General features: G+C 37.4%; 2 protein-coding genes and 1 long non-coding RNA gene across 3 annotated transcripts; 2 read left to right on the forward strand and 1 right to left on the reverse strand.

Annotated features, from left to right (window-relative positions):
• Positions 1–682: 682 nt before the first annotated feature.
• On the reverse strand, positions 683–6,957 carry LOC141609411 (uncharacterized). Its single transcript, XR_012527413.1, has 4 exons — positions 6,799–6,957; positions 6,632–6,699; positions 5,570–5,656; positions 683–967 (listed from the first exon to the last, which is right to left on the reverse strand). It is a non-coding gene; the product is annotated as an uncharacterized LOC141609411 (long non-coding RNA).
• Positions 6,958–10,173: 3,216 nt separating this feature from the next.
• On the forward strand, positions 10,174–11,571 carry LOC141608711 (receptor-like protein EIX1). The gene has a single exon (XM_074428056.1). The coding sequence runs from the start codon at positions 10,174–10,176 to the stop codon at positions 11,569–11,571; it is 1,398 nt and encodes a 465-aa protein (XP_074284157.1).
• Positions 11,572–14,338: 2,767 nt separating this feature from the next.
• LOC141608713 (receptor-like protein EIX2) lies at positions 14,339–15,684 on the forward strand. Its single transcript, XM_074428057.1, has one exon. The coding sequence runs from the start codon at positions 14,339–14,341 to the stop codon at positions 15,563–15,565; it is 1,227 nt and encodes a 408-aa protein (XP_074284158.1). The 3' UTR covers positions 15,566–15,684.
• The last annotated feature ends 8,307 nt before the right edge of the window (positions 15,685–23,991 follow it).

Raw genomic sequence — 23,991 nt, forward strand, 5'->3', positions numbered from 1 at the left:
TAGGCACCAAGAGATTAAGAATAAGGCGAGATACACAAAGAACGAGAAACATCTTCAAGGAAGTAGAAGCATTCTTCAAAGGTTGAACAAATCTTCAATCCTCAGCAATAGGCAAGAGGCACTAAATCTTGATCTTCTTAAAATATAAGTGTCCTTTCAATGGAACGGAGATACTCTTGGCGATCACTCAAGAACATCAATATTCCAATTCAAAGACATAAAAATACATTTTTACACCAACAAATGATAAAACTAATTATCAGACGTCTCCAATAACAAGCTTTAACACTAATTGACGTTAAAACCAGTGAAAAACATTAAAATATTTTCAAAACCTTTAGTTCAAATTTTTTTTTTATAATAAGGGTAATAATTCCATTAGCTATAGATAAGCTCACGGTCATTGATCCAAGAACGCAACAATTATTAAATGACAATCAACAAACAGGTTAGTACCTAACAAAGAGCAAACACAAAGAGACTACAACATAAGGTCCTAAATCTACCCATCTTACCCATCTCTCAAGTTTATTATTTCAAGGTCAAGTTATTTATATTGGGGTGCACAAACGTGCGTCGGGAGCAAATATGCTCTGATACCAACTGTGACACCCTCAAATATTGCGGAAAAGTAAACACGTAATTCTACAGAAAAACTGACAGGATATGTTTGTAATAGGTTCAATTGGGTAAAAACCTGTAATTTTTAAAACCTGAACCTGTTATAAAGATATCCAAAAGGGAAGGTGTCAAACATGCAAGGTCCAAAATAAATCTCATGAATGAAACATCGCTAAAGTCGCGAAACAAAGTTATACAAACCAAATATGAGAAAGGGAGACATATGTCCCTAAAATGTATGTGACATAAAAAGGGTTTAAGGGTCACAATGAAATAAAACCAGTCTAGGTCCCAAGGTTACTTTGCTCGCTAGCTCGTCCATGTACCCCATATATGCATCACCTACCTGTCATTCGCATTTTATACAAATACGAAAGCCACGGTCGAGTGGGGAGTAACTCAGAGTTCTCCCGACCACGAAATGTCATAATTAATATAACATGTAAACATAAGAATATGAATACGAATCACACAATGCCTTAGCATATAGATGCTAGACAATCGTGCTTATCATGTGAACAACAATATAACGACACATAGTCCTAGCATGTGAATACTAGACCGACTCATACTACACTATCATGTGAATCACATAACATCCAGGAATCCAAACTCTATCAACCATAGCCGGCTTGCATCTCACCTTCTATGATTCATAGAATCACCATACAAGAAAGGGCAATCACTACTACAATATTGATCAAAGAGAACGGTCAAACGCCGTTCTTATAGCCATTTTGGACCGTCCTGTGGCCAAGCGTTCTCTTTTACTTAAGAGCACGGTTGAAATAAAGTCAACCCGGTCTCTTTGTAATATCAACCAGAACGGTTGCGCCAAATAACCGTGCTCTTTGATATATAATAGAGAACGGTTGCATATAGTAACCAGTCTCTTTGATAAGGTAGTTCTCTTTGACGGGGATATCAATTTTTTTGGCGCCTTTGCTCACCTTTTCAAAGAGAACAGTTATGATGTACAACCGTTCTCTTTGAACCTCACATTTTAAAAAAAAAATCTGTTTTTATCCGTAACCCCTACACGATTAAATCGTATAGCTCATATATAAGAATAAAACCTGTTACAATTCAGAAATCACATTAAGTACAACACCATCATTTTATCATTACATTATAGGCATACAGTACCATCCTACTTTTGGTTCATCTATTAATAGTAATGCCTAGTCTAGCACACCATGATTCCTCCACTCTATGCTGCGTAGACCGTACCCTCCAACCCCCAGTTAATCGAATCCGTTGCTGAACCTGTTGTAGCACCACATGAGGTTGACACACCAACATATCAATTCTACATTTGTTCCTACACCACCAGACCTGATCAATCAAAGCTAGCACTACAGCAACTAGTATTTGTTTCTTCATCAAGGATCTGACTCTCACCTTCCTGCACCATTCAATAACATCATGTTCTGGAATAACACAGTCCATCCAATCTCCCAGCAACTTAAGACATTAAGACATCTGCTACTAAAGCTACACGCAAAAAACAAATGTTCTCGTGTTTCAATGGCCATTCCAGACAGGTCAGAGCTCCAAAAAATGTAGTTAATATACTATATATGACTTGTGAAGTAAAATAATTACCTACGAGGGAAATGAGAAAATTAAAACAGAGAGATGCAAATGATTGAAGTAAAGAAAAAAACATACATTTGGGAGAATATTAATATATCTTCCTTTGTTAATCTCCAACATATATCGACAAACATAATTTTCGCATAATACGTTACCAAAAGGCTGCGACAAAGACAATTATTGAAATATACTACTCCGTATATTAGTTGGTATTGACTATAAAGAAGATATACCTTAATTAATTTTCAAATAAATATAGGTTGTAAGCTAGTTAGGACGGCGAGTGCAAACGTCACCAACGACCTGTTTCCATGGGTAAAAAGGTGAATATCAAAACATCAGTCAATACAGCAATGACGATTCACATATCTCCAACAAACACCATACATGAAAAAAATTCATATGAGACTGTCATAGTTCACTTGCTGCCCAAATTGAATATTACATAACCGATACATAAAAAGTCAATTGCACTACTAAGGAGAAAATACCTTCCAACCACATTAATTCACCCTCTCCTTCGTCAACCCAATGGAGCAACACAGGAAACAAATACATTGATTTCAGGCATCAACAAGCAAGCACTCGCATTGCTTGTATAGTTCGTGTTCCAGAAATTGAAAACTATTTAAGCTGTTAAGCATACATTCATTGATGATAACATTACACAGCATGTATAACTAACGTTAAGTTGCAGGTCATAGTTTTCTTTGTGCTAAATATCAATGGCTATCATGCTAAGAAACAAGACGGGAGACGGGCATAGGTTGCAGTTTTCTGTCTAAAAAAACATTAACAACTCACATTTCAAAACTCCACTTCTACTTTATATTTCTAGAAAGCAAACTCCACCGTGAAGAAAAATTGCAATCACAAAAAATAAATGATGGAAATCACCTTGTATTGCAGGAAATCCGTCAACTTCTTTCTTGCCAGTCACAAACTTTTCCGCGAGTTTTTCTAATACCTGCATAATACGGAGTATAACATAGATACTCGTATATCACTAGAAAGAGAGCATAGACAATACTAATTACAAAAGGAGCGGTTAGTAGCTGATATAGGCCCAAATTAACAACAAATAAATCGAATGGAAGCAAGAGAAAGGGAAATAATAGAAGTTTTATTACTGTCTTGCAAAGTCATTTTCAATTTCACCATAAGAGGATAAGCACAAGACTTCTACAAATCTACTTAAATTGTTGTGTTGCTTGAGTGATATATTGTAGGTTTGTCTTGTATGAATCCATTTTTTGTCCTACACCAAGAACACATGATAACTATTATCAGGCATTTTATCAAAAAGAGAGCTCCAAGCATTAGTATCGCAGGGCTGAAATGAATCAGAAAGCATATAAGATCAATGAAAACCGTAACTGAGAGCCAAACAGACAATACAAGGCTTAAAAGGTGATCATACGATTCATAGCTCCCCCAATAGTAGCTTCAGGCAATCGCTCAATCGAATATTTGTGTGAAGTGATGTACATAATAGGCACAACGGGGATCTGCATTACATGTAGCATAATTGAACTCATCACAAAGATGCAAAACAACAAAGTTATACTCCTATCGCATCTGACTGAATCGTTCAAACAAAATACCACAATTAGGGTTTCACAATAGACATAAAAGATCAATTGAAAAACGAAATTAGGGGAAATCGGCTACCAAATCATATGCTCACTATCAATAGATGAGTTCATAAAACATACCTGGACAAGTGGTGGTAGGAGGGATACGTGAGGCGGTAGGAAATGGCGGTCGTCGGATGGTGGGCGAGAGCGTGTAGGATGGACACAGTGATAAATGGTGTTGCCAATGGGTTAATAACGGCGAGGTTGGTTGGTGGCACCGACTGTCAAATTGTGATGAGCGTGAAAGGCGGTGCGAACAGTTTGGCGACGAGGCTGAGGACATGTTGCTTGAAATGACGGAGTGAAGGAGTGGTGACTTACTACGGAATCAGTTGCTTTAGGTTTTGGTTTGTATTAAGAACGGTTGCCACATTTAACCGTGCTGAATATGAAACATATTAACAAGCACACCGGTTCCCTTGACCAACCGTTCTCTTTGTTTCACATATGAGAACGGGTTCTTTTCTTGACCGTTCTCTTTTAGCTATCACCAACGCGCCAAAAGTATTACAAACATACATGACGGTTCCGTTCTAAACCGTCTTCTTAGTCCCGTTCTCGAAGCCAGATATTGTAGTAGTGAATATATCAAAGACAGGCATAAGTTCTTAGTACCGTCAATAGTCACTTTGTAACTCGAGTCTATACCACGAGGTAGGGAAGGTAATCGAACCGGTATCTTGGCTCAGCGGTTACTATTAAGAAAACATGGCCAAGAGACAACACAACCCTAGCCTAAAATCTGCGCAGACCTAGACATGCCGATACACACCACCGCACCCAAGACTCACAACTTTTTTTAAAACAAAGTGAAGTGAGTACCCTAAGGACACCACCGAAGGGTTGGCTAGTACTTAAGCTGACCCCATACTATCAAAATAAGTACCTGAGGTCATGCCCCAACTTGGATAAACATCCACTAGTCAGGAACACAAAGGCTATCAAGCAGTGAACATATACTCGTCAGAGACTATAAAGACCTATCTATGATGAAGGCCGAAATACTCACCTAGGACCTAGTCACAGCTAGTCCCAGCTTGAATACTTTAGCCCACACCACACACGACTCACCACACAAGTCAATTAAGACTCCCACTTAACCATAAGAGGGCAAAAAGTCCCACTTACCAACATAAATGCTAACATTCTATCATGTGAAAGGCTATATAAATGTCTATTTACAGCATACAATCCAACAGTTCCTCAATAAGAATTCAATACTAACTTCCAATTCTAGCAATTTTAACAATATTAAAGGCTTTAGGGGAATCTAAGGCCATTACTACAAAATAAGAAGCTATTTAAATTCAACTAACTAAATAAGAAGCTATTTAAATTCAACTAATTACACATGTGAAATAGAGATATAATAAATGGCCTAAAACAAGAAAAAGGCCGATTATCTAATTCATTCAAAATTTCATCCAACCGAATTTTTACCCGCAACCCCAGCCCTGCGACAGGTACGGGTTAAATTGCGGCTGACCAATCACACAATTGACTGACATCGAATCAGTCAAAGGGACCAAGGCTCAGTTTTCGGCATAATCATCCAACATTACAATTATCGCTATATTATTCTCATGCTATTTCTAATTTCTATCATGTGAAAAACGAAAGTAACACATTATCAATCCCTAAACACTTAACAAACAACAAGCACAACATTAACTACTAATGTGACATTAATTCGTCGAGTAACTCGGAATAGTTACCTTAAGCTAGCAAAGAGACAAGCAATAAACTTGAGAAAGCTTCTAAAACCCAAAATTACTCTTCATCTTCAACCCCATATGAGTCACCTAAAATAATTATGTGAAAGGACGATATTAACGAATTATCTTTATATAAAATATGAGACGTAAATTAATTTAATTATATTTTAAATAAACCAAACTAGCGTCAAAACAATTTATAGATACGGCCCAAACTCGCGACTTAGCCAGGCCACTGCCTAGGCCACGGCCAGGCCACAGCTAGGCCACTGCCAGCTGCTGCTAGGCTATAACAGGCCACGGCCAGGCTACAGCAGCCCACGGCCAGGCCGCTGCTAGGCCAACCTTATAAAAGTCACTCTCGTCCCAAACATTAATTCAATCTCAACTCTCTACCCCATCTCTCTCATTACTCCGTCCTATAATATAATACTCCATAGTAACCAGATTTCCATCTCAAATTCAATATCGATATTGTCAAATATTCCATTAAAGGAATTGCTCAAAATTTAGAGTATAACTCCAAGCTACTCACCCACGAGTCGAGGTCAAAGGAAAAGACAAATAAAATAAATACAATACAAAACTACTACAATTTTCCATATAACTCACTATTGGCTAAAACACCTTGCCAATTCAATAAATTCCTTACAATTTGTCTTGACCTCCGTCAAATACGGAGTATCATTCTCCAAATAAGATCAACTTCCCGTTTCCTAAGAATCAAACGTGACTACACTAACAAATACAATTACGCCAATCTGTCATTCTATCATCTTTAGTGCAATAAAGCCCATGTCATCCAAAAGTACAACTATAAAATGTTTCGTCAAACGAACACAACTCAGCTCACAAAAGAAACTGAAATCTCTGCCAAACGACATAGGAAACTAATCCAGCCCATCTCACGAAGAAAATTAAGTTAGAAAATTAAGTACAACTATAACAAGTCATCGCCTTATAAAATTTTAAGCACAAACCATCAATTGGGGAACAATTAGCACATAAATCATACAACCTCGAACAATAATAATATTAATAGGACCGGTAGAATCGTGTTACCTTAAACGCCCCTTATTCTTCGAATAAATGGTCCACAAGGCACGAGCCTCACCCCGGGTCTTCGAATCCTTCATAAAAGGGCAAGAAAACGGAATAAAGAAGCTAAAAGACGACACTTTTATAAGACGGCGAAAGACGAAACCACTACAAAAAGGAGACTTTCTTACCTTAAAAGAACGAGGAAGGAAAGGGGAAGAGAATGGTACAAAAATTACGGAATTTGGTCGAGAAATGGACCGGGATCTGAGGTTTTTGCGATCAAAAAAAATGGTGATGGAGCCGTGTTGTTCTTGCTGCTGCGTAAAAACAAAGAAGGGGAAGTGAAGGGGGGGACGTGGGATAATAATAATAATAATAATAATAATAATAACTCCTCTGATTGGTTGCGTGCGGTTCCTATCTCAGGGTTGGGGCAGACTATGAACGGGAGGACTTACCGTAGTGTGTTGGGGTATCGTCTGGGTGTTCCGTTATTCTCGGTATCTAGGCCCCATCCCGCTTGCTCTCGGGTTTTTTCTTTGGGGATGTTTTTGGGGACCACGCTGTTTCTTGTCTGGCATCTTGTGGGCGTTAAACATCGGCATAACCTTGTCCGGACACTCTCTTCGACATCCGCTATAGATCCGTATATCTCGGGGAAGGAGGTTGATATCGGTTTGGTTGATGGGCATGGTGGCTCTCTTCGTCCTGCGGATTTATTGCTTTATTCTTGGGACGGGCGTGATGTGTGCGTCGACCGACGGTTCTTCACCTTTGACTCGGGGCTCGGGTTGGCGATTTTGTGTCGGGCGGGTTGTCGCCGATCTTTGCTCGGCGGAAGTGTGCTAAGTATGGGGATTTGTGCGCGGTAGCAGGTTATGGTTTCCTACCTTTCTCTTTCTCTTCACTCGGGAGTTGAGTTCGGATCTTGTTGCCTTGCTCAAGCGGATCCGAGAAATTCTCGGTATCTCGGATCTTTGGGGCTCGGGTAGCCGCTTACATTTTTACTCGTATTAGCTTTACTATTGCTAAGGGTGTGGGAGCCCAGATTGTCTCTCGGCTCCCCACCAATTTCATGTAAACCTTTTATTTTTATTATAATGAAAGCTGCGCGCATTTTATAATAATAATAATAATAATAATAAATGACGAGCTTGCTTGCCTGCTATATATTATACGTACGTTACTTCATCGTTAAGTAATTTCGTTCGTTTTTAAAACCGTCTCGAGTTAATAAAAATCGGTTTTTAGTAAAAGTTTCAGTAATAAAACGGAATTAATAATAAATAAATTTAATGAGTGAAAATAAAATAAACTCAGCTAGTTAACTAAAATAATACGAAATTAGCTCGAATCGGAATTATTAGAGATTTTAACTAAATTAGCGGCTTTTAAAGATATTTGCTAATTTAGCGGAACAAACTCGAAATAGCTAACTGATCCGTCTGGAGCCCACTTAGCTCGACTTCGATAAGGGACTTAGAAAGAAACAAAAAGTTATTAAATAAATAAAACTATTTACATGAACCCATAAAAAGTCAACTAAACAAACTCGAGCTAACTTTTAAAAGAACTTATTAACGATTATTAAATTTAACGTAACGAATTATAATGAAATTAATTAATTAGCTGAGAAAATAAATATATAAATCGTTAACGAACGAAATTAAATATAAAGTAGCAATTAAAAGAATTTTATCCAACTTAATAAAATACGGGGTGTTACACATGGGTTTGCACCCTAACAACTAGGGATCTCAAAACATCATCTAACACCTCGGCTCGTCCTATTATCGCTATCTTTATGTAGCTTTTGAGGGGATCCTTTGTCAGTAAGGATCTTCTGACCCACTTTTGTGTCCCATTGTGTGTGTCACTCCACTCATATTTTGACATATCACCTGTTGCAAAATAAAATATTGTAATAATTATATTAATTTGTTAATGTGTTAGAAGGTGATTGGAATGACACAAACATTGGGACACCAAATGGAAGAGAGGATCCCACTCATTCTTCATTTGATTCGTTATTAGATAAATTTACGACTTACTGGTTCCAAAGATCGTTGCCAAATCACTTGTATCCTTCGAAAAAATACACCACGAACCATCAATGAACTACTTTTAACTATATTACTGATGAGACTAAAACCGCGAATAAATGGAAACCCCCCCCAAATAAGGGACTGAAAAACGATTTTCACCAAAAGAGTGACTTTTATTGAATTGAAAATAGATCTGCATACTATTGATGGAGGTTAGGACTTTTAGAGAGTTTTGTGTAGATTTTATTTAATATTTAAGATGGTTGCTATACTCGATTAAATAGAGGTGAAATAAAATGATGTGTTAGGATCCAAACTCATGTCCCAAATCAGTAGAGGTGGAAAATCATCTTTATAAGTGTCTACAAAATATAATAGTACGAGTCCTTTTGGAAAGGAGTCGAAAACTAAATCCTTGAGGGATTGGTCCAAAACATACAATATCGTATTAATCGTCGCTTAAATTCGTGGTCTTGTATCGTCTGAGTTACGGACATTGAATCATTCTTAAGTGTTTAGGCTTTTAGTGACAAGGAAGACTTGTCTTTCGACGTAATTCTTAAGTCGTAGACTTGAATAATTAATGAAGAAATTTCTTCATTATTTAATATTGAAGAATGCTATGACTAATCCTAAAAATGGTATGTAAAAGTCCCTCTGGTCGATCAATTTGTGTAGATTTTACCTAATATTTGGTCTACATTGGTGCAACCCAAACAATGGTCACCAATTCTTGTTTAACACCGCCTTAATTTAAAACGACTCTCACACCCGAATAAATAGATATTAAGACCATATACATAATCGTTTGAAAAGTCTGAAATTAAGACGGTATTGAGCAGGACTAACTGAAAAATGATTTCAGGGAATTGTCTTTGAAAGTGATATCATAGAGTCGTCTTAGTCTTTGAATGTGATGATGTTCATGGAATATTGTTTTGGAGTAAAAGTCTTATTAATGCAGCCCACATATGCCTGCCTACTTAATCCAATTGTCTATAAACTGTGTCACCAAACTTTTATACTACCCTTTGTGTTTTTCGTGACGCTTTTATGGTTGGTCGTAATCCAAAATTACGTTTTATTTTCGTAGTAATTTTCATAATAGCTGAACTCATTTTATCTTTAACCGTAATTTGTATCTATTTTTTTTTTTACAAATTTGTTTAATTACTTGTGGACTATTTTACTTAAAATTGTACTCTATATATCAGTCTCACAATAAATTCGCCTTCTTTTTTCTTTGTAAAACAGGCTTTTTGCTGAGAATTAAACGAAAATGTTTAAACAATGTGAATTTTCATAATTCCTTTAGGCATTTATAGGCGTATTTCTTACTCACAAATTCTTGTTTAAGACGGGTATTATCCGTCTTAAGCTTAAGACGAATCCCTGGTTACACGTCGTGTAACTTTTGAAGTCATTGGATGCATTATTAAGAACCGAAATAGAGTAGTGCTTTTTGTATATATACCCTATGCTCTAAACTAGGACCTTAACAACTCAAAACTCCACAAAATGAAACCATTCTATCATCTTATCATCATTCTACTTTCATGGCTTGTACTGTCTCCTTGTACATGTCACCCTTCTCTTGATCGTAATCGTAGTAAAACCCAATGTATTGACAGTGAAAGGGAAGCCCTCCTCCAATTTAAACACGGCATCATAATCGATAATTGTGGGCTGCTTTCTTCTTGGGAAGGCCACACCGACTGCTGTCAATGGCGTGGGGTGCTCTGTAGTAACCAAACAGGTCATGTCGTAAATCTCGCTTTAGTAAGGGAACATAATTTAAATGTCCTTCCTTGTCTAGAAGGTATAGTGAGTCCTTCCCTAGGTGAGTTAAAGCATTTGAAACATCTGAACCTGAGCAATAATAAGTTATTTGGGGAATTACCTCATCAATTAGGTAATCTTTCTGAGTTAATAACTTTGGATCTAAGGCCTTTATACAGTAATTTTAATATACAAAGTTTATCGTGGATTACTCGTCTACGTTTGTTGAAATATCTTGATTTGAGTGGCATGAAACTTAGTCAAGTCACGAATTGGATGACAATTGTTAACAATTTGCCTTCATTAAGTGTACTTCGTATGGATAATTGTGAGCTTTCTACGGAAATTCCATCATCACTTTCATATGTTAATTCCTCGGCCACTCTTCATTCCATCAGCTTATCTGGTAATAATTTTAATGACAGTTCAATATTCCAGTGGTTGTTTAACTTGCCTGGAATCGGTACCCGACTAGTATATCTTGATCTTTCCAAGAATGCATTTCAACTTCCCATCTCAACCAAATTTGGGAATTTCCTCGCCCTTTCATATCTTTCCCTTTCTGATAATGGATTTCAGGGGAACATTTCCAAAATCTTGAGTAAGTTATGCAATTTGCGACAACTCTACTTAGGAAACAATCACTTCACGGATGACATAGCCGATGTCATCGGAACTATAGTGAACTGTGAAAACCAGGCACTATTAACACTGGACTTGAGTCTGAACAGTTTTGGGGGTACAATTCCTGATAGTATCAGCTCGTTTTCCTCGTTGAGCGAATTATACCTTAATAATAACCAGCTTAAAGGTGAGATTAGTCAAGGTATAGGACAGTTAACCGTGCTTGAGAAATTAGATGTGTCTTTCAACTCTTTAGAAGGTACTCTTACCCATAGCCACTTCTTAAATCTGGAAAAATTACGCGAACTAAGCTTATCCAATAACAAAAAATTGGTGATAGATGTCGATGAAAACTGGATCCCTCCCTTTCATCTTGATGTTGTTAACTTAAGATCCTGCCAGTTAGGTCCTCAATTTCCAAAGTGGCTTCAATTGCAATCGAATTACTCGATATTCGATGTCTCAAATACTGGCATTGCTCACAACCTTGTATTAGACTTTGATATTGGGTGAATGTAAAGGATAATTATTATTGATAGAAGAGTTACATATTTATAGTTATACAAGAGGATGAAAGGTATGATACATTCTATAATTCTGATATTGTACAAATATACGTTTCCTATTATTTGCAATGTGAACAATATTATTTTGCCTTGATTGGAGGAGGAGATTGACAGTGTAATTGATACTTGTCTTGGTTGGCAATATTTGTGAGATCTTGTGTATTTGCTTTGATATGGTTAATACGCCCCCGCAAGATGGACGTCCGAGGAGTGAGACCAATCTTGGTTCGTAGATCATGATAGGAAGTTTTGTGCAGCGGCTTGGTTAGAATGTCAGCTAGTTGATCCTTGCTAGCAACGTGTTGAATCCGAATTTGACCAAGTTGAAGTTGTTCTTTGACGAAGTGGAAGGAGAGAGCTTGTTTGACGGTGTTGGGAAGGTCGCCAGTGTGTGGAGATATGTGGGCAAGATTAGCATAGCGAGGATTGGGTTTTCGAATGTTGTTATCTAGTCGAGTTGTGATATTTTTAGGTGGAGGTGGTATATCTGGTTTAGTGCGTTGTCGACGCTGGACAGGAGTGGGAGAAGATGGCTCGGTAACTGGTGTGGGGGTGGAGGAAGAAGATGGTTGATCAGGAGGGGTAACGGTGGATGATGGCTGGGCAGAAGATGTGTCGATGGTGGTGGTTTGTGCACCCGAAGGATGCGAGTTGGGGGCAGACGTGATGGGTAGGGTAGTGGAGGTAGGTTGTCTTCTAGAGTAGACATGGGTGATGGGTTTTTGGCTGTGTGGAAGTGGTGCAGTGGTAGGTGTAGGTGATGGCGAGGGTGTGGTGGGAGGTGGTAGCAGTGGGATGTGAAGTGAGCACCAATCATCCGTAGAAGAGGATGACAGTGTAGTCGGGGTGGTGTGGCGAAAAGGGAACTCGTCATCAACAAATTGCACATGGCGAGATGTGTAAATCCTATGTGTTTTGGGATCAAGACAATGGTAAGCGCTTTGAGTATTTGAATAACCAACAAAGATACAAGCGATGGAGCGGTCTTCTAATTTATGTTTTGTATAGGGTCTCAACCACGGATAACAAAGGCATCCAAAATTATGGAGCTTGGTATAATCGGGTGGAGTATTGTGTATTTTTAAATAAGGTGAGCTACCATGTAATGTTTTGGTAGGCATTCGGTTTATAAGATAGACAGCCGTACTAAAGGCAAACGGCCAATAGCTTGTAGGAAGGCCGGCATGATTTAGTAAGGCAAGTCCGGTCTCAACGATGTGACGATGTCGTCTTTCGGCATAGCCATTGTGTTCCGGTGTATGTGGAGGTGACGTGTTATGGGTTATACCGTCATTGAGAAGGTGTTGATTTAACTTAATGTATTCACCGCCATTGTCGGAGAAAAATCGTCGAATTGGTTTTTGAAAATATTTTTCGACGAGAGCTTGAAATTGCATAAATACGGTAGTGGTTTCGGATTTACGTTTTAATGGGTATAGCCAAGTATACTTCGAAAAATGATCTACAAATATGACATAATATTTGTAGTGGTCTCGGGATAGGACTGGGCTTGTCCATAGATCCGAAAAGAGAAGGTCGAGTGGTGCATCGGAATGCAGTGATGAAATAGAAAAAGGTAGCTTCTTGCTCTTCGAAATACTACAGGAATGACAGTGGTCATAATTCATAATTGGAGATGATAGGTGTTTATTGATAATTTTGATTACATCATAAGACGGATGACCCAACTTATGATGCCATGATAGTGGTGGTGTCTTAGCTTTGACAGCAGCTAGAGCGACGGTTTTCGGAGGACACCATTCATATACTCCTTGGTTAGCACAACCCTGAAGGAGGGTTTTCCCGGTTTGCATAGCCTTCACAAAAAACGAGTCATGTGAGAAAAGCACATAAGCATTATTATCACGACATAGTTGTGAAATTGATAAAATATTACGTGAAATTTTTGGAACATGTAGAACGTTATTGATTTTGAGATTTTGCATATGAAAGGAACCGGTGTTGGCAATAGTGATGGTGGAACCGTCGCCAATGATCAAATCGTCAAAACCGTCATAGGGAGAATGAGAAGTCAAGGTGTCTAAGTCATGGGTTACATGATGGGACGCCCCACTGTCGAGGAGAAAATTCGGGTTCGGCTGAGGACTACCACGGGTGGCGAGGTGAGCTGTTGGTGCACATTGGTGTTGACGGTTGGATGTAGGTTGCTTTCGGTTGGTGGTGGCTGCCTCGGTTTGGTTAGAGGCAGGCTGAATGTTCAAGGTTATCAATGGTTGGGAGGTTTCACATAGGTTTGTGATCATGGTGTTATTTTTGTTGGTGATATTGGTGTTGGTCTTGAAGAAGGGGGGTTGCGGAAGCAAGGGTTGTAGGTTGAATGCGGATCGATGAAGGTCTCTGATACCATATTAGACTTTGATATTGGGTGAATGTAAAGGATAATTATTATTGATAGAAGAGTTACATATTTATAGTTATACAAGAGGATGAAAGGTATGATACATTCTATAATTCTGATATTGTACAAATATACGTTTCCTATTATTTGCAATGTGAACAATATTATTTTGCCTTGATTGGAGGAGGAGATTGACAGTGTAATTGATACTTGTCTTGGTTGGCAATATTTGTGAGATCTTGTGTATTTGCTTTGATATGGTTAATACCTTGGTGTTTCTTTCTGGAAGTCCTTGACATCCAATCTTCAGTCCTTGGATATGTCTTATAATCAATTTTACGGGCAAATCCCAAATATGCCAGACATACTAAATGCTATTGCAATAGACTTGAGCTCAAATCTGTTTGAGGGTGTTGTACCGTCAGGGTTTACAAACTTAGTCCATTTGTACCTTAATGATAATAGGTTTTCTGACTCCTACAATATTTTATGTTCCCAAACGATGAGTAGTTTATCAGATCTTTACTTGTCAAATAACTTATTTTCGGGGGAGCTTCCAGATTGTTGGATGAATTTTATACAACTATCAAATCTACACTTAGAAACTAATAATTTTTCGGGACGCATTCCAAAATCCATTGGTACCTTGTCGAATCTCCATTTCTTAGACCTAAGTAACAATAGCTTTTCAGGATCATTCCCGGCTGCATTTCAAAGTTTGACATCCTTGTTCATTCTAAACCTAGGATACAATTTGTTTACTGGGTACATACCTGCGTGGATAGGTGATGCTTCTCAAAGTCTTGGTCTTCTGCTTCTTTATAATAATCATTTCACCGGAGAGATACCTGAAAGTATTTGTCAATTAAACAATCTCCAAATGTTAGACCTTTCAATTAATCACATCTCAGGTGTAATCCCCAATTGTATATTTAATTTTACGGCAATGGCAGGTAATACAGATCATCTATTGCAGTACTTCTACTATAGTGAAGTTATGTACCTCGGTAGGCCTATCTTAAATATAGAAGCATCTGAAACTGCGATTGTTTCTTGGAAAAAAGAGGAGCAGAGTTTCAAAGAAACATTAAGTCTTACTGGACTCAAATTCCTTAAAGGTTTTGATCTCTCAAGTAACGAGTTGAGTGGAGAAATTCCAAATGGAATATTAAGTCTTACTGGACTCAAATTCCTGAACTTATCAAATAACAAATTGAGTGGTTACATTCCACTAGAAATCGGAAACCTCACAAATTTAGAGAGTCTTGATCTGTCAAGTAACCATCTTACTGGAAATATTCCAATAAGCCTAGTCGAAGTGACTTGGCTTACTACCATTGATGTGTCGAACAACAACTTATCCGGGGAGATTCCAATTGGCACTCAGTTGCAAAGCTTTGATACTTCATCATATGCCGGGAACTCAGGACTTTGTGGGGCGCCACTCCCAAGTTGCCCAAAAGATCGAGTGTCATCCAATGTACCCAACAGAGATAATACTAGTGGTCAAGACAAGGATAATGACACTTGGATATATCATTGGATAATATTGGGGAGTTTGTGGTATTTAAGCACTATATAAGTTTTAGGAATCATGGCCAAGGGTTGCAGAAACCTTATATTTCATGATTTTTTTTTTTTATTACGATATGTAAGCTCTAAGCATGTGATAACCAGTTTGAATGAACATGATCCTATCAGTTTTATGAACGTTAAACGTAAGTATGGGATAACTCAGCTCATAAGTGCTTGGTTTACCCATATTTTATATTCCCTGTAACTTAAAAGTATATTTTTCCATCATTTGTAGCATGCATTATATTTTTCAGATAAAAACTTTGGAACAAGCCTTTCAAAAGATCATAGATAGTTCTCGTACTAATTTAAGGCCTCGTTATAAAATCTCGTGTACCTTGAGACTTGAGAGCCAGTCAGGGGTGAATATATAGTGAATATAAGGAAGGTTTCTACATGACGTGACTTGTCTATAGACGTGATGTTTGGGTCTATCTTTGGACGTGACTCTGTGGCACACCACTCCCAAGTTGTTTAAAAGATCAAGCGACTTCCAATGAACCCAGCGGATATAATACTAGTGTTCAAGATAAGGATCGCGACTTTGTGTTTTTCCTTGGATTGTATATAAGTGTGGTGCTTGGGTTTATTGTCGGGTTTTGGGGAGTTTGTGGCACTTTAGTTATCAAAACATTTTGGAGGCATGCCTATTTTCGGTTCCTTGACAACATCAAAGACAGAATCATGTGAATAAGTTAAGAAAATTATATCCGAATGAAGTTGGAAGAGACCTCATATTTCATATTTGTATGATGTAATCAGATATTTTAAATCTGTATTGAAAAGGATCATACCAGGCCAATTTTATGAATGTTAAGACCATTAATTTCATAATCTGTATTTAAAAGGCTGGTACAAATAAACCAGAGTGGTATTTCTACTCTTGCTCAGTTGTATGTGTAACAACAGGAATTCCAATGAACGAACGCACTGTGATAGTTTCCTACAGTTCAGTTTTCATTGAATAAACCTGAGTGGTATTTCTACTCTCAGGTACGAATGTTCAATAGTTTCCTACAGTTCCATTTCATTAGATTAAGTAACTGAGAGTGCTACAAACATGTAAAGAGAACATATTTTGTTCCAAAAGAACCATTGAAGTCTGACCGCCTGATTAGTGGAGTTTCGACACAAATTACATTGTTACTGTCGAAGGACGAAGGTGAGTCCGAGGAAAGATCCTCGGGTGACTAATCAATAACCACTACGTTTGATTATTCTTGAAGCAGATTTTTAAGTCGCTGGTCTTAAATGTGATGGTGAAGTCGTGGACTTGAATTGTCTAAGTCTTGGTCTTTAAAGGTGAATGTGTAGAAGTCAAGTGAATGCAAACCTTTACTGCTTGCCTAGTTGCCTAACTATATCATTTATTGCACCAAGTGATCAAATACAATATTTTGGCGTTTGTAGGGCTTTACGGATTAAATAGTGGGGTACAGAGGGGTCGGATGTTACTATGGTGTAAACACGACTCAGACGTACATGTCATCCTACCCTCGATCGTAACAATATGTTTAGTTCTCGACTGCATTAGTTTGGATTATTCTCATGAAATAACTCAATTAATTTAACTTTTCCGGACATTTCCCAGTAGGACATTTCCTGGTGTTATTAGTTTGGATTATTCTCGACTGTTCTAATTTTAATATAAGTCTAAAACTTAATCGCTGTTTTATGTATGGTAGTTAGTCCGTTTTATCTAAGAACAAACTTATGTTTTAATATAACTGTTTTAACACTGGAAGATTAGTCCCACTCATGTTGGCATGATTCCAAACATTCGAAGTTGTCATGAACGCCGTCGTTTAACCAAATGCCTTCTCTCTTCTCCATCGCCAACCTTACTCGGAATAATACGTCGTTGTCGACTTTACCGTTCACCGTCGCCGATCGTTTGGTGGAGCGGCTGGAGGAGCGGTTGGTGGTTGGAGACATTTGGAGGTGAGGGAAAGTGGTGGTCCATCGAGAAAATTTGGGTGGCAAATTTTATGAACTTTTTGCTAAAATAGGCGATTTTTACTAATTATTTAACGAAATGGGTCGAGTTGCAAATTAATTACCCAAAATGGGTTCACGTTATAACCGAAGCGAGCTTTGTATTTAAGTCGCCATCTCAATTGGCGACCATGCCCGAAGTATAACCAAACCTGACTTTTGCTGTTCTTATCTCTCAGAGTTAAATCGGCAGGGCGGCTGGCGACCTCGCCATGCACCATGGCGACTGAAAAGGCATGTATTTGAGCTAATTTTTGACAAAATTTCATATACTCTCACAGTCAAATCGCCATGGTACCCATTTTTGACTTGAACCCTTCTCCTTAGCTTCGTCTACAACGAGCCTACGTGGACCCATTTTCGACAATAAATTTAAGACTCGACCTAGTTCGTTAAATAATTAGTGAAAATCGCCATTTTTGAAACGGATTCAAAATTCATAGTATTTTTTAGGGTTTTTGTTTTGTCTCTCTTGGTGGGATGGAAATGAAAGGGGTAGATACGGAATAATGCATAAAAATGTGCGGGAGTTAGCAAGACCCGAGATTAATTAGGGTTTTTGAATTTTTATTTAATCTAAAACATTAATACGAAATTAGGAAGACATGACGTTCTATTCATACGAACATGACGATGGTGTTTCTGTTGTGAAAATGATTGGAGTCCGGGTATTTGAAATTATATCAATCAGATATAATTAGGGTAAACATTAATTACTTATTTGGGTATTTGAAATTAGGAAGACATGACGACCAATTCATTCGACGACGATAACGACGTTTCTTCTACGAGTTCTATCGATAGTCTAGAGTATCGATCGAATCCGGAGGTGAGAATAACACCCGAAAAGAAAAAGGAAAAGATAGAAACATACAGGGAAATGAGAAAGAAAGAATCCAAAAGAAAATTAGAAGAGTGGGAACAAACCAACTGTGATTTCACAGGATTACTTGACACAACTGGTGCCTCTATTTTGGAAGTCGACGGTCACAAACTTAAGCTAAGCAAGCCGGAACTGTTTTCGCGCCTCACCGCTCTGTTGTGGCAGTGTAGATGGAAGAGATGCCTCTCTGACTTTACTCACCCTGGTGGAGAAGAATGTGAAGGTGGGATGGTTGCAATTGAGAATAGTCCCACTTTAAGCGAGGAAACCAACAAGTTTTACTCGTCTAAAGCTCGCATAGCCATCATGCAGTACAACAACGGTATCAGCAACCAACAATCCGAGCTTGAGTTCTTTTCCTTTATTAGGGTTGCTGTTGGAATATTAATCTAGAAAAATCTAGATATATGCATTAGAAATATTTCCTAGAATTGTCTTTGTAAAAATCTACCTCAAGGCTCTAGATTATTCTACAATGTAATAGAATGTTAGAGAGGTAAACTTATGGAGCCTATAAATAGGTCTCATAAGATCACCATTTGTGTGTGTAGCCTACTAGCCTCTAGCTCCAACATGGAGCTATGAAGGTCATACCACCAACATCGTCTCCTCCAAAATAATGTAATATCATACATATTCAACATATAAATAAAATCATCCATGTTACGAATATCGGGCTCAATTACCTTCCGCTGCCAAAATTCCAACAGTTGCCTTCTCATATGGATGTGAGTTATATATCACTTTTACCGCTTGGCAGAATGGCCAATTGGGTACTTACCAAGCTGTAGTTGATGATGATTGGCTTGGGGACGGGGACGAGGACGTTTATCTTTTTTTACTTAGGCATCTTGACTTGACAATGATAAAATCATTGCCATTATGTCTCTCTCTGGTAATAACTACTTTCTTTCGATCTCTCTATTTAATATCAGCTTGTCTTCTGTAAAACGGTTTTACAATATAACATGCTCACTCGTATACTTTACTCATTCCCTTCTTATAGGGGCCGAAGAAGAATGGGAGAAGATGTTTGAGAAAAAGGAACATACATCGGATGTAGTACCTCCAATTTTTTTATTTTTTGAGCATATATGTATTTTTTTTGAGCTTATTACCTCAAACTTTATTTATTTTTGAGCATATATTTTAGCATAATAAAGTTTATAAGTTAGATTTTAGTATTTTTTCCGTCAAAACTCAAATTTAACTAAACTTTTTTTTTTTTTTTTTTTTTTTTTTTTTTTTTTTGGCAGCGGTAAAGAAAGGTACACTTACATAAAGTTCAGGCAAACTACGCCCTTATTACACTTGTAAGTACACAACACTACTATACGATAATTTAAGACTAGCAATAGACCATGTCTTGTACTCCCTCCCATCCAAACCAAAGGTAACACTTACTTTTTGGCACTATTCATGGTCGTAGAGAATTTTTGATATTATTCTTAATCTATAAGACAAAATATAGTCATGTGAGATCTTGTTTGATTTATCGTCATAAATGCTATAAGAATATCAAATTTTTATAATTTTTAATAATATGTAACTAAAGATATTCACGTTGCAAAACGCGCCTCGGCAAGTGTGATAAAGCAACTGTTACCTTTGGTTTGGATGGGAGGGAGTATGTAATATTTTTGAGTTTTATTATAATTTTTTAGAGCTTAATATTTAAGTGAATAAACTCAGAAACTTTATAGTGAAACTCGGAAACTTTAAAACAAAACTCAAAAACTTTATTATAATGCTCAGAAACTATAGAATTGGATGTAGTACATCAGATGTATAATCCTCTTACTGGAAGATGTTTGGCAAAGACTGGAAACTTGGTGGTAAGTATCGTGGACTCTTTTGTTGCAATGTTGTACTCGTACTATGATCATATGGATGGTATCACTTATATTTCATTTTGTTGCACATAGCCTATTGACTTTAATTTCCTGAAGAAGAATTGGAATGGATACTTGAAGGATAAGTGAAGATATCCTGATATGGAGTCCTCTGATATCGCGATGTCTTGATAGATGAACCAACTCAACCAAAACCTTAAGGTGATGGTTAAGGCCCAACTATTATAAATATTCCTATTACGCTCCCTCACTCAAATGCCCGTTGGGCTTGAAGAGTGGTTGGTTGTGCACCGGCTCCCCCGTACCGTGTCCTGAGTTTCCACTTCGAGTTTTTGAGGAGTTTTGAGGTTGTCAGGATTTGAACCGGTGACCTATTATGTTCTACTGTTTTATGAATACCATCGTCTAAAACTTAATTGCTGTTTTATCTATGGTACGTAGTTCGTCCGTTTTATCTAAGAACGAGCTTATGTTTTAATATAACTGTTTTAACACTGGAAGATAAAACAGTAGGCGGTGAGGGATAATCGCAATGCTCGTCTTGAGAGCAATTATTATCTCGGGAATCAGCTGTATAAAAGAATTATAGTTCAGGTTCAATGTCCCACGTGTTTTAACTCACTAAGGGAGGAGCTTAAGTTATCTTCTAGACGAGCACTGAATTCATCGTCGATAATATCCCCTCAAGTTTGAACATTGACAACAGCCCGTTTAAATTCGAGAAGGGCTTTTATTTCCTTTGCAAAACCCTAGGTGCTATTCACTGTGCTACCTTGGAGGGCAGGGCGACTTATGAAACAGGACAATGGAGTACGGCTAAGGGTAATAGTAGGATATAACGACATTTGTGACGGATTATATTATGTAGCAGGACTGTATTAGCTTACAAATTAGTTTTCAGAATAAGACCTTAAACGATAAGCATCTTATTCAATGATTTTGACTGACTAGTGCCCGAAACTACAAGCATCTTATTCAGAATTGCGCGAGGTGGATGAGCTTTAGTCCCAAGACCGTCTCACCGAAGAATTATATTTTCAAAAAAAGGCAAAACATTTGAATTCAAGTATCCATGGGCACATCTTTTGGACAGTTTTTTTTAGTAATTCGGTTAATCAGGAATTCATTTTCTAATATTTTTACGCGACCATTTAAGTAATTCCATGTGCCCTGTCGCCTAGGATTATTCAAGTTTATATAACGATAGATAGGTCACAGGTTTGAATCCTCCTCCCTTTTATATTGTACAAGTATTACGTCTCATTTGACAACAAAAAAATGCAATAAAATGAGGGTCGAAGTACACTAGACCTTTCCTAGCATGCACGAGTTTAGTATGCGGGTTGGACCATGAATGGACTTCTTTCCAATCACTCATAATATGGCTTGTTGAAGCCTGCCTTGTAATGGTTTTCATAATATAAGAATCAAAGTTGAAAGTTATGCACTACGTATTTCATAATTCAGAAAAACAGTCATCATAATAATGTTGTTTTTTCAACTCACCAAAGTTGACTTGACTTCATTATATAACATTAGTCACCAAAGTTGACTTAACTTCATTATGTAACATTTACTCTCTTCTGAAGTATTACCTCCGTCCCAATAGGTAGTTATTAATTTGACTTTTTTATGAGGGGAATTTTAAAACAAAGATAACTACTAATATTGACTCAACCCAATGACATATCGATATCAAAGTATTTATATACCCTTGGTCCATACTAGCAGCTTCATAAGTCAAAACAATGACATATCGATAATATTGCAATATTCAATATGTCCCTACTTAACACGTCTGTGATTTGTGCATCTTTGGAGTTATATATACCCTTGCTCCATACTAGCAGCTTCATAACTCAAAACTATATCATTATCATCATTATTCAACATAAAAATGAAACCACTGTATCACCTTATCATCATTCTACTGTTATGGCTTGTACTTTCCCTTTGTACATGTCACCCTGTCCTCGGTGGTAACCGTAGTAATAACATCCAATGAATTGACACTGAGAGGGATGCCCTCCTCCAATTCAAACATGGCCTCACAAACATTCCTTGTGGGATGCTTACTTCTTGGACGAGCCAAACAGACTGTTGTCGATGGCATGGGGTCGTCTGTGATAACTTGACCAGTCATGTCGTCAAGCTCAGTGTAGTAGGTTATGATGGTGATTCTTGTACGCTAGAAGGTAAAGTGAGTCCTTCCCTAGGTAAGTTAAAATATTTGGAACATCTAAACCTGAGTCATAATAACTTTAAGGGAGAAATACCTCATCATTTGGGTAATCTGTCTAAGTTAACAACTTTGGATTTACATGAAGCTTATTCTTTTTTTCCCATGCCAAGTTTAACGTGGATTTCTCGTCTAACTTTGTTGAGATATCTTGATTTGAGTGGTGTTAATCTTAGCAAAGTTAAGAATTGGATATTAATTATTAATAATTTACCTTCATTGCGTGTTTTTTCAATGGGATTTTGTGAACTTTCTCAAGAAATTCCATCATCAATTTCATATGTTAATTCCTCAGCCACTCTCCAAGAAATCAGCCTTTATGAAAATTCTTTAAAGGACGATTTGATAATTCATTGGTTCAACTTTTCTAGAATCACTACCCAACTCGTATATCTTGATCTTTTCCGAAATGATTTTAAAGGTCCCATCCTAAGCGAAATTGGGAATTTACACTCCCTTTCGTATCTTGATCTATCATACAATGATTTTGTAGGTCCCATCCCAAGCGAGATTGGGAATTTACACTCCCTTAAGTATCTTTCACTTTCTAATAATGCATTTCAGGGGAGTGTATTCAAAATCATTAGCAAGTTATGCAACTTGGAACACCTCAACTTGGGGAATAATAACTTCACTGATGAGCTAAGTGATGTTATTCATTCTTTAGTTAGTTGTAATAACAAAGCATTGTTAGTTTTAGATTTGAGTTCTAATTATTTTTGGGGAGGAATTTCTGATGACATCGGCTCATTATCCTTTCTGAAGGAATTAAACCTAGGCGGTAACCAACTTAAAGGTGAGATTAGTCCAGGTATTAGACAACTAACCATGCTTGAGAAATTGGATGGTTCTTCCAATTCTTTAGAAGGTACTCTTACTCGTACTTTTTTCTCAAGGCTAGTAAATTTGCGTCAACTAAGCTTGTCGGATAACCTGGGAATAGTGATAAGCATTGAGGAGGATTGGATTCCTCCCTTTAAGCTGGATGTAATCCAATTGCGATCCTGCAGGTTAGGCCCACGATTTCCAAAGTGGCTTCAGTTGCAAACAAATCCCCGGTATTTTGATGTTTCAAATACGAGCATTTATGACAGCATTCCTGTTTCTTTCTGGAGCTCATTGTCATCCAATCTTATGTACTTGAATATGTCTTATAATCAGTTTTATAGAATGCTCCCAAATCTGCCACAATGGCGTAAACCTTTCTTTTCAGATTATTTAGCAATGACGATAGACTTGAGTTCAAATCTATTTGAAGGTGTTGTACCATCAGGCTTTGCATACATAAGCTATTTATTGCTTAATGATAATAGGTTTTCTAACTGCTCTAATATCTTATGTCCCAAAACTGAAAGTTCTTTAGAAGAGCTTGATTTGTCCAATAACTTATTTTCTGGAGAGCTTCCAGATTGTTGGATGAATTTAAGACAACTAGAAAGCCTACACTTAGAAAACAATAAATT

This window comes from Silene latifolia, chromosome 10 (assembly GCF_048544455.1).
Source record: "Silene latifolia isolate original U9 population chromosome 10, ASM4854445v1, whole genome shotgun sequence".
NCBI lineage: Eukaryota > Viridiplantae > Streptophyta > Magnoliopsida > Caryophyllales > Caryophyllaceae > Silene > Silene latifolia.

Bases quoted from the DNA above. Each gene is read 5' to 3' on its own strand.
- LOC141608711 (XM_074428056.1), top strand. From the start codon at position 10,174: ATGAAACCATTCTATCATCTTATCATCATTCTACTTTCATGGCTTGTA.
- LOC141608713 (XM_074428057.1), top strand. From the start codon at position 14,339: ATGCCAGACATACTAAATGCTATTGCAATAGACTTGAGCTCAAATCTG.